Source organism: Chiloscyllium plagiosum, unplaced genomic scaffold, assembly GCF_037043375.1.
Source record: "Chiloscyllium plagiosum isolate Xiang-an unplaced genomic scaffold, Cpla_swu_hap1 HiC_scaffold_18, whole genome shotgun sequence".
Lineage (NCBI taxonomy): Eukaryota > Metazoa > Chordata > Chondrichthyes > Orectolobiformes > Hemiscylliidae > Chiloscyllium > Chiloscyllium plagiosum.
In genome coordinates this window covers 31,170,090-31,187,305 of record NW_028270156.1, presented here as the reverse complement: position 1 = coordinate 31,187,305, position 17,216 = coordinate 31,170,090, and the positions used below count along the sequence as shown (strand labels likewise).

At 41.4% G+C, this 17,216-nt stretch overlaps 1 protein-coding gene across 5 annotated transcripts in view; it reads right to left on the bottom strand.

The window, feature by feature from the left end:
- LOC122557719 (endoplasmic reticulum-Golgi intermediate compartment protein 2-like) overlaps window positions 1–17,216 on the bottom strand; it is a 65,295-nt gene that overhangs the window by 13,865 nt on the left and 34,214 nt on the right. For all 5 annotated transcript variants that reach the window (XR_006313923.2, XR_015760133.1, XM_087996395.1 and 2 more), the window contains 2 exons: window positions 8,967–9,064; window positions 3,605–3,767 (listed from right to left, as the gene is read on the bottom strand). Coding sequence is in view for 3 of the 5 variants with exons in the window: in XM_087996395.1 (XP_087852521.1) it covers window positions 3,605–3,767; window positions 8,967–9,064 (261 nt within the window). In the remaining 2 variants the exon portion in view is untranslated. The remainder of the gene's footprint in view (window positions 1–3,604; window positions 3,768–8,966; window positions 9,065–17,216) is intronic.

The following is a 17,216-nucleotide window of genomic DNA, read 5'->3' as shown; positions in this document are numbered from 1 at the left end:
ATTTATAGATGAAAGAGTCTGGTGAAGAGTCACTGGACTCAAAACAGTAACTCTGCTTTCTTCCTACAAATGTTGCCAGACCTGCTGAGTTTCACTAGCAATTTCTGTTTTCGTTTTGGAATTTATCAATTCTGGGCACTGAGGGAATCGAGCGATGTAATATATAAATAGTGATGGAAAGGAATTGAGGTGAAAGATTGACAATGATTTTATTAAGTAGTAGAGGAACCTTGAGGATTACGGCCTCCTGCACACACGCATTGGAAACAAAGGTAACTACAAAAAAAACTATCAACACAAAATAAAAATAAATTATATGATGGTTTGAAAGAACTGGTAAGACTAAGATAATAATTCAAAGGAAATATTTCTTCTATTTCTTATGTGATGATATTAAACTAATCATGAGATATTGAGAATTTCCAACTGCTGCAGCAAAGCTAATGGTATAACCTTGTGAGGAAGGATAAGCCAGCTTGTATCTTTATAAGCCTCCATCGCAACAAACATTTTTTATTTCTTTATGATATACAGCTATATCACACATCAGTTAAAAATGTGATAAATTAGATTAAAATGAATGAGGCAATTATATGGTTCTCTTGATTGAAAAATATCATGTTTTTACACACTAAACAAAAGAAAAAACAATAAAGATGCACCAGTAACACACACAAGTTTAAAAGGGGAGAAGGTGTCTCGAATGGATAGAGTAAGTGCTACAGTTCAAAGATTCTGAGTCCTTGAGATGATTGATTTTTAATTTAAGACCACTGTTTTTTTAAATTTTTGCCTTGTGTCCTCAGCAATGGTGAAATTTATAGATATCTTTGAGTTCTTGATGAATGGCAGTTTTCCACTTTTTTTCAGCTTGTGCTGTTCTCTGAGATGAGGAGAAGCCACCAGGGGGAGAGAGGCAACCTACTGGTTACGGTGGTATGAATCTATCATACTATCTCTCTGCTACTGAAAAAGCGACTGATGAAATATAGTTCATTTATACGTTCTCAAGTCTGGCTCCACTGTCTTTCAAATTTGCACAGTTGCAAGCAACCTCTGATGTCTAATGTGTGCCCTTATATCATTGTGAATTAAAACTGGAGAGCTGAATAACTCTATGCTGACTCAATTGACTAGTTTCAATGTCTAGACAAAATGGTAATTTCAGTGCAGATAATTTGATTTATTCCACATCGTGTCCTGGATGTGCTTCAATTATAGTTAGATAATCATGTCATCCATTTTAGTTCAATATGTATCTTTTTATTTTAATCCATTAAAGGTCTTGGGTATAACAGTCATAATGGAAGTTGAAAACTGGTTGTCCATATTTACCGTTATTGCAACATTTCTGTATCGCGAACACTTGTTCTTGGGGTTGCCATCTTCTCCAAATTTTGATGCTTCATTGCTCATTTCTATAATCCAGTTCAATAACATAAGCTTGATTTCCAGGTGGTTGGTGGGTATGCCACCTGTAGAATATCTGGAGTTGTCTCTTGCACCTCACTCTCCCTTAACTTAAAAAACCCAATTGGACACATCAAGATTTGTAACTTGGTCCTATTTCTTTGATCTTCCAGTGGTTAATTCTATACTGAACTCAGTTGTTTGTCCCTTGTGTCTGCTATGGTATATTTACCCTTCCCTTTTCCTTTTGATTTGGGGATAGCTTTCTCCCCCACCTGTTTCACTGTCTTTCTCTTTTCACTACTGCTATCTGGTGGCTTTTCCGTTTCTGCTGTATTCTCCTGTGGCTCATTCACTAAGTGTGGCTCTACTTTCATGTTCTCCTGCTCTGTTCAATTACAACAATTAAAAGACATTTGAATAGATACATGAATAGGAAATGTTTGGAGGGATATAGGCCTCCGGGTGCTCTGGTTTCCTCCCACAGTCTAAAGATGTGCCGGTCAGGTGAATTGGCCATGTTAAATTGCCCATTGTGTTAGGTGCATTCATCAGAGGGAAATGGGTCTGGGTGGGTTACTCTGCAGAGGGTCAGTGTGGACTTGTTGGGCCGAAGGGCCTGATTCCACACTGTAGGAAATCTAATCTTAGCCCTGTTTAATTCAAACTAGCCATTCCTGGGCCAGCCTGAATGTTGTGAGCTTCAATACTCAGTAGAGGGTTTCCAAAACTTTCTCAGGTCCTTGTCCCTTTACTGCTTCCTATTGGCTTGATTCAAATGCCCTTTGAGTTATTCCAACCAGTTGTGGGGCTTCTGGACCTTTCCCACTTCCCAGTTACTTTACCACTTGCTTTCTATAGCCTTTCCAGTCTCTCTCAGCTATAGTTTTCAGTTTGAAGGGTATGCCAGCCAAATCATTCCCCAATGCAGGATCAATGCTTAGCAATGGGAAGCTTGGCATTACCCCTAACTGTTACCAGACTTGTTACAAGTTCTCTCCACAAGTAAGCTTTAAGCAGTAGAACCTCTTTACTCTTTCTCATTATCAGTACACTGGAATTTACTTTGCTTTCAGTGGAAAATCTTTTATCGTCAGGTTTGTGACTGCCCTGTGTCTTGATGAATGCAAATTTTTCTCCCTGACTGATTGAAGAAGTCAGTGGTCAATGTTCCTTTAGCACAAGCTCCTGACAACTAAGTGGTCAATTGTCATACCTAAGCAGATTCTGGATCAGTGGTGCTGGAAGAGCACAGCAATTCAGGCAGCATCCGAGGAGCTTCGAAATCGACGTTTCGGGCAAAAGCCCTTCATCAGGAATAAAGGCAGAGAGCCTGAAGCGTGGAGAGGTAAGCTAGAGGAGGGTGGGGTTGGGGATAGAATAGCATAGAGTACAATAGGTCAGTGGGGGAGGAGATGAAGGTGATAGGTCAGGGAGGAGAGGGTGGAGTGGATAGGTGGAAAAGGAGCTAGGCAGGTCGGACAAGTCAAGGGGACAGTTTTGCTGGAGGTTAGAAACTAGGATGAGGTGGGGGAAGGGGAAATGAGGAAGCTGTTGAAATCCACATTGATGCCCTGGGGTTGAAGTGTTCCGAGGCGGAAGATGAGGCGTTCTTCTTCCATGCGTCTGGTGGTGAGGGAGCGGCGGTGGAGGAGGCCCAGCACCTCCATATCCTCGGCAGAGTGGGAGGGGGAGTTGAAATGTTGAGCCACGGGGCAGTTTGGTTGATTGGTGCGGGTGTCTCGGAGATGTTCCCTAAAGCGCTCTGCTAGGAGGCGCCCAGTCTCCCCAATGTAGAGGAGACCTAAGCAGATGCTGACTATCTTGAATATTACAGACATCAAGCTTTCAGCCTGCATTTTTGCTTTAACAAAGAACATTGTGTATGCCGCTTTGTCAGAACCTGGGTTAGTAATATTCAGAGTAAACCCATCGAATTAGGGAAAGTAGGAACAAAAGTCGGTAGTGTCTCAATTTAATGTCTCATCCAAAAGACTGCAACATTGCCTCAGTATTGCACTGGGATGGTGTCAATGTAAATTATGTGCTCAAGTCTCTCTAGGGGGACCCACTGAACCACAAATGATACATACGATGGAGTCAATGAAATACCTCTCCTTAAGGATGCTGATACAATAGAATGCTTTTATTAGACCTGTTGCATTTTTTGTATTTAAAAGAAAATCATATCTACCTGCAGTAGTAAAAATTCCACCGATTATGCCGCAAAGGCGAATGAGAAACTGGCTGGTGGGCATTCCTTTTTCAGATATCAGGATCTTAAGAGAGCTTATGTCATATTTCAGCAGAATTCCTGGTATTTCATACCTCTTTCTTCTCCCTGTTAGTTCTTTTCCCTGCAATTAAAAACTTGGATGAATAGTTGAATTTTTGGATAAATTGTGTTGTTGCATGATATAATGTGGAAACAGCACATCAACTCCTCCTGTAAACAAGACCAGGGCAATGGGTGTTTGGAGGAAACACTCGAGATATTTGTGAACTTGTTAGCTAACAGAAATGTTCTGATCCCAGATGGTAGTAAAATGGGACAGGACAGATCCCAAATCTGACTTGATATGCTGTAAGTTTTGTTTTATTTTTGATTACTGTGGAAGTCAGTCACTGAACACATTCAGAAAAGGCTGCCATTATCCTGTTAACAAAAGAACATACATGTTTATTGCACACTGGACAAACATGAACTAAAGCAAGACTCACTCCTTTTATCCCACAACAACTTGCAGACACCCAACCTCTGTGAAATGCCACCACCACTTTAACTAGCTTTTTTGGCAAATTTCTCTATTCATTTGAAGGTTTTTTTCCTTTAATTAATGCCTCTTTCTGAGCCCCTTAAACAAATTGCTAACTTAACTTGTTTATTTGGCAGGGTGGCTCAGTGGTTAGCGCCACTGCCTCACAGCACCAGGACACGGGTTTAATTCCCACCTCTGGCAGCTGTCTGTGTGGAGTTTGTGCGTTCTTCCTGTGTTGCCGTGGGTTTTCTCCGGGTGCTCTGGTTTCCTCCCACAGTCCAAAGATGTGCAGGCCAAGTGAATTGGCCATGCCAAATTGCCCATAGTATTAGGTACATTAGTCAGGGGTAAATATAGGATAGAAGAATTGGTTTGGGTGGGTTACTCTTTGGAGTGTCAGTGTGGACCTGTTGGGCCAAATAGCCTGCTTCCATACTGTAGGGAATCTAAGTCCTTAACGTGTTCCTGAGCAAGCAAATTGAACATTGGAACATAAGCCATTCAGGTAATAAGGCCTGTTCCGCCATTCCCTCATGTTAGATCAATGTACATCTGCATCTTAACACTATTTATCCAGTTTGTTACAGAACTGTTAAAAACCTGGTCTTAGAAACCAACATCTTAGTTTTGATATGTTCAGTTGACCTCCCGCAGATATTTGAAGGGATTTCCAGATATCCACTATGCTTTGAGTGAGAGGGTGCTTCCTGAATTTGTCACAAGATGCCCTAACTTTAGTTTAAAGCAAATCAGGGAATTTCTCCCCAGCTTCCTGGTCAATATTTATCTCTGTCAGCATCACAAAGGACCAGACTGTCTGATCGTCATCACACGGAGATTTTTGTGGGAGCTTGTGATGTGCAAGTTGGCAGCTGTCCTCTCTATCTTGCAACCATGACTATATTTCAGAAGTATTACTTTGGCCATGCACTTTGGAATGGCTTGAGATTGTTAAAAGTGTGATATAATATTATTTAAACTGAGAAAGCTGCAGCAAAGTGGGATTTGAGAGTCCTCAAGTCACAAGAGTTTGCAGATAATAGGGAAAGCAGCTGGAATGTTGGTGGAGAGATGTGAGTCTGATATTCTTGGTCTGGCACGGATGGTGGTGGAGGAGTATTGGCCCAGCAGCAAAAGTGGCACTTGAGGACCGGTAACTTTGATGTGGCTCTGGTATAGACAGCTGCAAAGCAGTTGTGGAGGGATGGTGGTGCAGGCGGGGTTGATGGTGATGAGCTGGCTCAGTTCTGATGGCCTCTCTTCAAGCTACATTTTTCTCTTTTTTTCTAATTCTTAAATTATTCAAAATGGTGCTGTTTCGTGGTGACAAGTTAAAAATTTTCACCGTATATTAAAATATTTTGAGTGTAAAATATACATGAAAATAAAATCAAAATTGCTCCTGGAAAATCACACTTTATTGCAAAACGAATAGAGTATGAAAATAGGGAGGGATTGCTAAAACTATATGAGGCACTATTTAGATCATGACTGGAATACTCTTTAAAAACTTTTGATCCCCTTATCTAAGGAAAGATATTGGCATTAGACATAGTCCACAGAAAGTTTACTAGTTTTCTCCCAGGTATGCTGGGACTGTCTTATGAGGAGAAGTTGAGTAGGTTGGGCCTGTCCTCGTTGGAAGAATGAGAGCCAATGTTCTTGAAATATTCAGATGACACAATAGTTTACTAAGGGGTTGTTCAAGTATGATTGAGTCATAGAGATGTACAGCACGGAAACAGACTCTTCAGTCCAACTCGTCCATGCCGACCAGATATCCCAACCCAATCTAATCCCACCTGCCAGCACCTAGCCCATATTCCTCCAAACCCTTTCTATTCATATACCCATTCAGATACCTTTTAAATGTTGCAATTGTACTAGCCTCCACCATTTCCTCTGGCAGCTCATTCCATTCACACACCATCCTCTTGAGTGAAAAAGTTGCCTCTCAGGTCTCTTTTATATCTTTCCCCTCTCACCCTAAACTTATGCCTTCTAGTTCTGAACTCCCCCCACCCCAGGGAAAAGACTTTGTCTATTTATCCTATCCATGCCCCTCATGATTTTATAAGGTAACGCCTCAGCCTCTGATGCTCCAGGGAAAACAGCCCCAGCCTACTCAACCTCTCCCTATAGCTTTCTGTCTAAGGGTAGAGAATCTTTGGAATTGTTTGCTGCAGAGGTTGAAGAGGTTGGGCCATTAAGTATATTCAAGGCTGAGTTAGACATTTCTAATTGAGGATTATGAGCTAAGCAAGACATGAGTAGACATGATGGGCCAAATGGTCTAACAGTTGCCTCAGAGTCAAACAATCGTAGGTTTTAGGTGCACTGAGGCTTGAGCACATAAACTCAGCTATACTGTTGAACATATCTTTCAGTTCTGTAGGTATCCTTGTATTGCAAGGAACATGGCAATCAATTTACACAATGTAACCTCCCACAAAGTTAAAAATCACACAACACCAGGTTATAGTCCAACAGCTTTAATTGGAAGCACACTAGTTTTTGGAGCAACGCTCCTTCATCAGGTGATTGTCAACTGATCACCTGATAAAGGAGCGGCACTCCGAAAGCTAGTGTGCTTCCAATTAAAGCTGTTGGACTATAACCTGGTATTGTGTGATTTTTAACATTGTACACCCCAGTCCAACACCGGCATCTCCAAATCATAACCTTCCACAGGCAGCCATTGTAATGAGTACAATGTCAGATAACCTGTTCAAGTGATGTAGACTGGAGCATGAATATTGGCCAATCAAGCAAGTACTCTTGCTTTTCTTCAAATTATTCCCTGTCAACCACTTGGATGGAAGGATCCCACAGACTAAGTTTACGTGTCATCCAATCGGCATCACCTCCGACAGTGCAACATGGAATTCCCAAAGCAGAAACAGGTAATTCGGGTCCAACTCTTCTATGTCAGTGTTTATGCTTCACACACGCTTTCTTCCAGCCCTCTTCATCTCACCTTTCAACATAATCTTCTAGAAATTAATCTCACTGCTTTGCACTTCCCATGGCTTTGTTAACATACTCTGTTACTTTTAATGATTTATGGATCTCTATTTCCAGATCCCTTTGCAGCACTACTCAATTTGGGTTGTTAAATAGTTATGATTTAAAATAAACCATAAAAATAAATCATATAGCCAGGCATGAAATCAATTTTCATTTACTTTCTGTTGAAAGGCTTGTCAGTATTTGTTCCCTTGACATCAATCGCGAATGCATCTGTACATTTAATTAATATTTTATTCAAAAAGGTAAAGCATATCCAAGGATGCTTAGGTATCCCTGTCAGCAGCCTAAGAGCATATTAACTTTTTATATTGTACAGATCTCTGTGCAGTAAGTAGCAACACTTGATGAAGTGGTATTTTCTAATCGTTTTCTAGTTGATCATGGGAAAATAAATCATGCAAAGAGTTGCAAAGAACGCATGATAGAGGAAATATTATGCACACTGGACACAGGAACTACAGCGTCTCTGGAATACCCACAATTTTCCTTGAACCAGGGAGTGAGCAGGCCAAAAGATAAATACAGTGCATAGTCAAGGGTCTGGATGCCGAAATCTGCAGCAAAGTACAGGCCATTTAGTTCAAATGGTTGCATTCATAATCAATGGGGCGGTGGGGAATTGGTGGTGATGGTGGGTTGGCTGCAGAGGAGCTATTTGATTACATTGACCTGCTGGCAGACCACCCCCCTCACCTCCAGGGCTCCAAACAGTCCTTCTAGGCAAGACAGAGGTTCACCTACCTCTCCTCCAACCTACTTTACTGTATCCGGTGCTCCCGATGTGGTCTTCTCTACATCAGGGAGACCAAACGTAAACTAAGGGAATGTTTCACCGAGCATCTCAGCCGGGCCCACAGGGCTGACCTGACTTCCCAGTCACCACTTATTTCAATTCCCCTTCCCACTCCCTTTCCGACATGACCATCCTTGGTCTCCTCCATTGCCACAACAAACCAAACTGCAAACTGGAAGAACAACACCTCATCTTCCACCTGGGCAGCCTATAGCCCAGAGGACACAACATTGAGTTTTCCAATCTTAAATAACCTCCCTTCCCATTCCCCAATTCCCTTTCCAGTGAACCCCCGATCCCCTCCATTTCTCTCACCGACCCTTCTTTCAGCTACCAACCAGGTTCATTCCTCCATTGACCAACCAGGCTGTACCTTTCACTTGTGGTCACAAATCACTATCTCACCACTCTGCCCCTCTCCCCTTCCAAACAACCCCCCCCCCCCCCCACCGCCCCCCGTCTTTATCTGCAGCTCCCCTTAGCCCTACCCCAGTTTTGAAGAAGGGTTATAGCCTAAACATTGAATTCTCCACCTCCTGATGCAGCCCGGCTTGCTGTGTTCTTCCAGCCTCATGCCTGTCTACTTTGGATTAGATACTGGCTTGATAAAATTCTGCCTTCATCTGTTGTGTTGGTTTTCACTCTCAGTCCTAATGTTTTAAATAGCTGTGCTATTGCATTCAATTTGATTGTCTTGACTCTGAGTTAATACTGAACTACCTCTTTTGACAAATAACCAGGACCTGTACAAATCACTATCCTGACTTGGAAATATATCACCATTCTTTCAGTAACGTTGGGTCAAAATCCTAGAACTCATGGACTGAAGTGGTTCAAGAAGACAACTCACCACCATCTTCGCAAGGATAGCAAGAGACAGGTAATAAATGCAGCCCACATTCCATGACTGATTTTAAAAAAGGCTTCAGTATGTCCACTTTGTGAACCGCTAGGCTTGAAACTGATTTTCTCACCTTCTCAGTGACTGAGTACTGATGGGTGTTTGTGGAGAACTTGATGGTGTTTATTTCAGTGGGTACCACGACGAGGAAATATTGAAACATGTGCATATCTGCAAAAAAGTGAAAGGCAACATTGGACACCGTGAATTTGCGACAAAGAAACCAAGTATGTTCTGGCAATTTGCAATTTAAAAAGGAAGCAGAACAGAAATTGTAGGAAACATCATCAGGTTAATCAGTACCTGACTGAAAAACAACATTGGAATTCTATTTAGAAGGTTATTCCAGACTTAGGATGTTCCAGAGTCCTTCACTTGTGAAATGCAGTGATTGATAACTGTAATGACAAACTGTGATGACACTATGGCTTTTAAAATGTTTCTTTTGTCCTGTTTTCTTCAAAGACAGGTTTTGAGCTAGAGGTGATGAGTTATCTCTTCCAAGCCAATAAAGTAAATAGCTTGTGAGGCCCTGGGTAATTTTCAAGTTGGAACAATAGAAGCAGCCGAAATGGGTGGAGTCAGGCTCCCACAGTACCTGGGTTTTAGTTTAGCTTTCAGCAGTTCTTGGGGTTTGAAAGCTGGCTGTGGAGGCTGCTATAGATCTCTCTCTCAGCCAAAGTTAAAAGGTGAAGTTCTCTCTCTGCACCAGAATGTTCTCTTGGTGTTCTTTTCTCCTGGACTGGAGAAACATTGCATGTGAGAAAATCTATTTTATTGAATTTGCCTTTGCCAAAGGTGTGTATTTGGGATCTTTCCATATTGGAACAGCTTCTGTTTAGTAGTTAAATAATTTATTATCCTAAGTTTTCCAACAGAGTTAAAGTTGTACTTCTTCTTTCTTTTGTTTGTATTTTATCTGGGTATGAGAATAAAGCGTGTTTTGCGATAAGTTGAGTAGCGTAATCAATCAAATTACATCTGGAACACAGCAACTTACATTTGCCTTTATATAAGATAAATGTTAGGATGTAGGCTGTCTCCTTGATATATTTGGAGGGGGTTTCATTTGGTCCATAACAAAATACAGCAGTCATTTTGAGAAGAAAAAGTTTGCACAAGCGGCAAATAAGCTGGGGTGGGTGAGAGCAGCACATTATCGTGGGAAGTATATGTGTGTATGTGGACCTGACGGACACCTGGAAGTATTCTCCTTCGTGGGAAGGAGGCTGTAAAATCCTTGGAAAATAACTTAACTGAGACCAAGTAAAAATATTAAAACATTGGTGTTTATCTCTAGAGAGAGCCAATTGAAAATGATCTTTGAGAAGATTTGTAACTCAATCCACTGATTCCTCAGAAACAAACCCAAACAAGCAGACACAACGCAACCAAAATCTACAGCCACATTACTTTACATCAAAGACATATCAGAAATGACTTCCAGATTACTCAGACCCCTTGGCATCATGGTAGCCTACAGGCCTATCAACACACTTAAACAGCGATTAATGAACCTAAAGGATCCATTAGATACCACCAGCAAAACTAACATCATTTACAAAATACCTTGGAAGAACTGTAAAAAATACTACATCGGACAAACTAGCAAGAAACTTGCCACCAGACTACACGAAATCCAACTAGCCACCAAAAGACATGACCCACTATCACTAGTTTCCATACATACAGACAAAAAAGGACACCACTTTGACGGAGACAACACACACATCCTAGGACAGGCAAAACAAAGACACACACGAGGGAATTCTTAGAGGCATGGCATTCTAACCAGAACTCGCATCAATAAAGTTAAAAATCACACAACATCAGGTTATAATCCAACAGGTTTAATTGGAAGCACACTAGCTTTCGGAGCGTCGCTCCTTCATCAGGTGATAGAGGAGGGCTCAATCCTAACACAGAATTTATAGCAAAAATTTACAGTGTGATGTAACTGAAATTATACATTGAAAAATTGATTGTCTATTGAGTCTTTCATCTGTTTGAATACCATGATAGTTTCACTTCCTTCATGTGTAAATCACAAAACCTCTTTTTAAAAAGTTGCATTCTCAGGTTAGCTGTTAACAGTGGTGATAGCTAGACAATATGTTGAAGGTGTTGGCCCCCTGTGTTCTCTGTCTATGCCATGATGTTTAGACTGATTCTAATCTAAGTGAGATAACAGAGTTTTACATGAATGCATGCAGTTTTTGAGCAAAGTACAATGTAACCCTGTAAGTACAAATCCCCCCCCCCCACAAAATATATGTGTGTATGTGGGTCTTTGTCTGTGTGTGTGTGTGTCTGTCTGTCTGTCTGGTTTGGGGGTTGTGAGTGTGAGAAAGTGTATATGTGTGTGTATGTGGACCTGACGGACATCTGGAAGTACTCAGGGATCCCTCACAAGAACGGGGTACGATGCCCAACTCATCGACCACCAGTTCCGATGTGCCACAGCAAGGAACCGTAATGACCTCCTCAGGAGACAGACACGTGCTGCAACCGACAGGATACCCTTCGTTGTTCAGTATTTCCCAGGAGCTGAAAAATTACACCATGTTCTTCGTGACCTGCAACACATTATCCATGAGGATGAGCACCTCACCAAGACATTCCCCACACCTCCACTACTTGCCTTTAAACAAATGCCAAGCCCCAAACAGATCATTGTTCATAGCAAGCTGCCCGGCTATCAGGACAACTCCATACAACCCTGTCATGGTAGGCACTGCACCATTACGTGTGTGGACACCTCCCACCTTGTACATGGCAGGTACTCATGTGACTCAGCCAATGTTGTCTATCTTATACGTTGCAGGCAAGGATGCCCGGAGGCATGGTACATTGGGGAAACCGAGCAAAGGCTACGACAATGGATGAATGGGCACCGCACAACAATCAACAGACAGGAGTGTTCCCTCCCAGTTGGGGAATACTTCAGTGGTCCAGGACATTCGACCTCGGACCTTCCGGTGACCATCCTCCAAGGCAGACTTCGGGACAGGCAGCAGTGAAAAGTGGCCAAGCAGAGGCTGATAGCTAAATACGGTACCCATAGGGAGGGCTTCAACCGGGACCTTGGGTTCATGTCACATTACAGGTGACCACCATTGCACTATATACACACACACACACACACACACACACACACACATATACACACGGACACATATATACAGAGACGCGCACACAGCCACCCACACGCACCCTTACAGACACACACACTCACACGTGCACCCCCTCACAGACTTAAGACATTCTACACTCACTACACACACACATACACTTCCTCACACTCACAACCCCCAACCCAGACAGACACACATAGACAGACAAAGACCCACATGCACACATATATTTTGTGGGGTGAATTTGTACTTGCAGGGTTACATTGTACTTACAAAAACTGCATGCATTCATGTAGAACTCTGAGCTCAAAAACTGCATGAATTCTTGTAAAACTCCGTTATCTCACTTTTTAGATTAGAATCAATCTAAACATCATGGCATAGACAGAGAACACAGGGGGCCAACACCTTCAACATATTGCCTAGCTATCACCATTGTTAACAGCTAACCTGAGAATGCAACTTTTTAAAAAAAGGTTTTGTGATTTACACATGAAGGAAGTGAAACTATCATGGTATTCAAACAGATGAAAGACTCAACAGACAATCAATTTTTCAATGTATAATTTCAGTTACATCACACTGTAAATTTTTGCTATAAATTCTGAGTTATGATCGAGCCCTCCACTATCACCTGATGAAGGAGCGTCGCTCCGAAAGCTAGTGTGCTTCCAATTAAACCTGTTGGACTATAACCTGGTGTTGTGTGATTTTTAACTTTGTACACACCAGTCCAACACCAGCATCTCCAAATCCATCAATAAACACATTGATTTTGACCCTATCTACGTTGCCTTGGAAAAAAAGGACTGGAAATAACATCACCCACCTTAAGAAACCAAGACCTATAAATAGAGAGAGGTGGGACATACCACCAGCACTTCACTGGAGACTCACTGATGATGTTACCTCGACATGGTGACGAAACATCGGAAAACAAACCTTCAAGCTTGGTGAGCTAATTTACATACTTATAGAATTGAAAAGTGGGAAGGTTAAGTGAAAACTGTTTCAAAGTTAGTACAGACTCTGGAGTATTGTGCATGGTTCTGGCTTCCATGATAAATAATGGATCCAGATGCTTTGGTAAATGTGCTAAGAATGTCACAAGCACATTCAGAATGTAAAGGGCTAAACTGGCCAGGGTTCATTCCATCTGGAAAACAGAAGACTGGCTAGCAACCTGATAAAGGTAAAGTCAACATAGTCCTGCTGGACTATAGGGCTATTCTCTCATTTGAGACAGATGACTGGTTGCGATTTAACCTGAGGGTCACCACACCTCAGGCAAGGGGAGAGGTTGAGAAAGAGTGTTCTTCATAGTAACCGTAGCTGGTGATGGAATCGAATTAGCACTGTTGAAATCAATACATCACAAACCAGCCAACTGAGGTAACTGAGTCACTTATGTGGGTTGCAGTGGGGGCTGAGGTGGGGAAGGTGGAAAGGTGGAGTGGCAGTTCCAGATCTTCGGGCCAGTTGATGACACCGTCAACAGTGGTAGAGTGATTAAAATTGGTTGGGTAAAGAGTGCAGAATTAAACAGAGTTCTAGCCTGGAAATGACAACAGCCATTGGGAGGGATGAGGTCACAGGGGGATTTGAAAGATGAGAGTTTTAAAATTAAGGGGGCTTGGATCCAGTCTGAGATTTGGACAGATTTGAACAGATTTGGGGTTTGAAAAATCCCAAGAGATTTAAACACTCACTGATGTGTCCTAGACCTTTAAATAAAACGTAGGTGGGACAACTTGTTTAATTTTGGTTATTTGTGGTTGGTTAAATTGAAAGTGAGAGAGATGGCTCTTACATTTGCTGAAGAGGTTCTGGGGTTTGAAGATGATTCCCAAATTTGCCAAGTAAGTTTAGAAAGACAGAAAAAGAACACCATTTTAGAATTATCCAAGAAATTAGAAATTGGTTTAACTAAGGACAGAAGTAAAGCTGAAATTGTAAGGGAGTTAGTCACGCACTTAGGTGTGTCAGAGAAACAGATAAGTGCAGTAGAGTTAGAAAAACTTAAATTACAATTGAGGAAAATGGAGTTAGAAGATGAAGAAAGGGGGAGAGAAAGAAAATAAAGAGTAAACTGCCATCTAGAGAGAGACTGTCATCTAGAGAGAGACTGCCATTCAAAATACTCTCTATCAAAAGGTAGCTTTTTCATTTGAAACATCTTCACAGCAAAACATTGATGACAACCCAGAGAAATCTTCAGCCAGAGGGAGACACACTGATGATGACAGCTGCTGTGAGGTTTTGAAATTAAGTTGATGTAATTTTCATTCAGATTTTTTTATGGTAACATTATATTCTGAATGTAGGTTTGCTCACTGAGCTGGAAGGTTCATTTCTAGACGTTTCATCACCCTACTAGGTAACACCTTCAGTGGACCTCCAGGCGAAGCACTGTTGATAAATCCACTGTTGATGTTCATGAACTAGCCACAAAACGACATGACCCTCTCTCACTAGTATCCTCACATACAGATGAGGAAGGACACCACTTTGACTGGGACAACACATTCATTCTAGGATAAGCCAAACAGAGACACGCACAAGAATTCCTAGAAGCATGGCATTCCAACCGGAACTCTATCAACAAACACATCACGTTATACCCCATCTACCACCCTCTGAGAAAAAGAACAGGAAATTACATCACTGTGGGAAATGATGTCACCACAGGAAATGACATCACCAACCCAAAGAAACCCAAACATATAAACAGAAAGCAGGAATTATCAACAGTGCTTCTCCCGGAGGCCCACTGAAGATGTTACCTAGTAGGGTGACAAAACATCTGGAAATGAACCTTCCAGCTCAGCGAGCAAACCTACATCCAGAACCTCAACCTGAGCTACAAATCTTCTCAAATTCACTAACATTATATTGTTATAGAGTTGGAGGCAGATAACATGGATTTAAGAGAAATGTGGTGTAGAGTTATAAATAATTGTTGTTTAATGTTCACTTTTAGACATTGCTTAAGCCAGGGCCAATGTAGGTCAATAAGCATAGGAATGATTGGAGAAGGAAAGTTGTTGTACCCTATATGTGGTAGAGTTTTGAATGATCTCAAGTCTATGAAAGGTAGAAGATGGGAAGCTGGCCAGGAGAACATTGAAATAGTCACATTTAAAAGTTAGGCATGGATGAGGGCTTCAGTACCAGATGAGCTGGGACAAGAGCAGAGTCAGGCAATGTAACAGAGCTGGTTTCTTGTTGCGGTGGAACTAAATCAGATGTCTCAGCCTTGTCTCAGTAACTTTCCTCAGAGTTATGTCCTCTCCGTTCAGCTAACCTGTTTGTTCTCTGTACTTTCTCTGGCATTGATAGTGTCAACCATGACTCAGTGAGCAACAATCTTGCCTCTGAAAATCAGAAGCTTGGAGGCTGGTGTCCTGCTCCAGTGACTTGAGTACAATATTCAAGGCTGACCCTCCAGTAAAGGGAATGCTGGAGGTACGTCTTTCAGACAAAATGTTAACTGAGTCCCTGTCTGTCCTTTCAGGTGGATGTAAACAATCCCATGCTACTATTTAAAAGAAGAATGAAGGTGTTCTTCCTGATAACCGAATCAATATTTTGTTCCTCAATCACCACACCCAAACAGATTGTGCCATCATTGCTGTTTATGGGAGCTTGTTATGCATGAATTGTTTGTTGCATTTCCTATTTTATGACACTGAGTAAACTTCAAATTCCTTAGAATATGTGGACTTGGAGTTTTGTATTTCACTACACTGGTTGGGTGTGAAATATTTTGCAAAGTCCTGAGGTCTTGAAAGGATTTTTACACTGACAAATGTTCTTCCTCTGCCAGTGAAAGCACTTCAAACGTATGTTGTTGGCAGTAAGTCGCTTTGAGACATCTCATGGTCATGAAAAGCATGGTATAAAATTTGAGCTTTTCTTTTGCTTTAGTTTCTTTTCAAGCTATTCTCCAAACGTGGTCTGACCCAGGCTCTGTGTAAATTCAGCCTTACTCTCTTCATTGCATTCTGTTCCAAGATTGTTTCAGTGAAACAAACAGTGACATTTTTTGAAATCAGTAAACTAATCCCTATTATAGCTTGTAAATGGTAGAGAAATAGTCAGCTATACATAGAAAGATCATGTGCAGAGCAATTAGATCTGTGCAGAGATTAATCCAAATGCAAACAGTTGTCCTTTTGGTTTCTTTGTCTAGAACCTCAATATACATTGGGGCAAAGAGATTCACTGATAGCATCTCCACATAACCCTGTCAATGCTTTTACAGATTTAATTTAATATCATCTGCTTCTCCTTCAATGGATATTTACTATTCATATTAATGGTTCCCATAATTAGTAAGTTCCACATTCTCCACTCACTAGTAAAGAGATTTCTCCTGAAATCCCTAGTTCTAGAAGTCTCATACTGGAATCTAGATTAGATTCCCTACATATGGAAACAGGCCTTTTGGCCCAACAAGTCCACACCCACCCGCTGAAGAGTAACCCACCCAAACCCATTTCCCAACCCTATATTTACTCCTGACTAATGCACCTAACACTATGGGCGAGTTAGCATGACCAATTCACCTAACCTGCACATCTTTGGACTGTGGTAGGAAACCCTCACAGACATGGGAAGAATGTGCAAACTCCACACAGACAGTCGCCTGAGGCGGGAATCGAAACCAGGTCCCTGGTGCTGTGAGGCAGCAGTGCTAACCACTGAGCCACCGTGCTGCCAGCTTCTATCTACTTGTTTCATCCTAGTGGAAGTTCTTAAAATCCTTTCTGAGAAAGGATCCCTCAACCCGAAGCATTAACTCTGACTTCTCTCCACATATACTGGTAGACCTGCTGAGATTTTCAGCAATAGCTGTTTTTGTTCCTTAAAATTACAAAAGGTTTTGACAGCATTGGCAGAGAGAAATTGTTTCCACTTGAGGGGAAAAGCAAAATGAGAGACCATAAATATGAGAGTCACTAATAAATACATTGGGGAATTCAAGGAAAACTTGTTTTGCAGTGGGTTGTTAGAATGTGAAACATATTGCCCTGTAGGAAATTTAGCCAATGTTTCTTAAAGATTTTATGCATTAAAATTTTGGTGAAAATATATATGTTTAAGCAAATAATTTTTCAGTGGCTAAAAACTCATTAACAAAAATCTGTTATAACCTTAAAATGATGTGATCTCCATATAACTGAGTC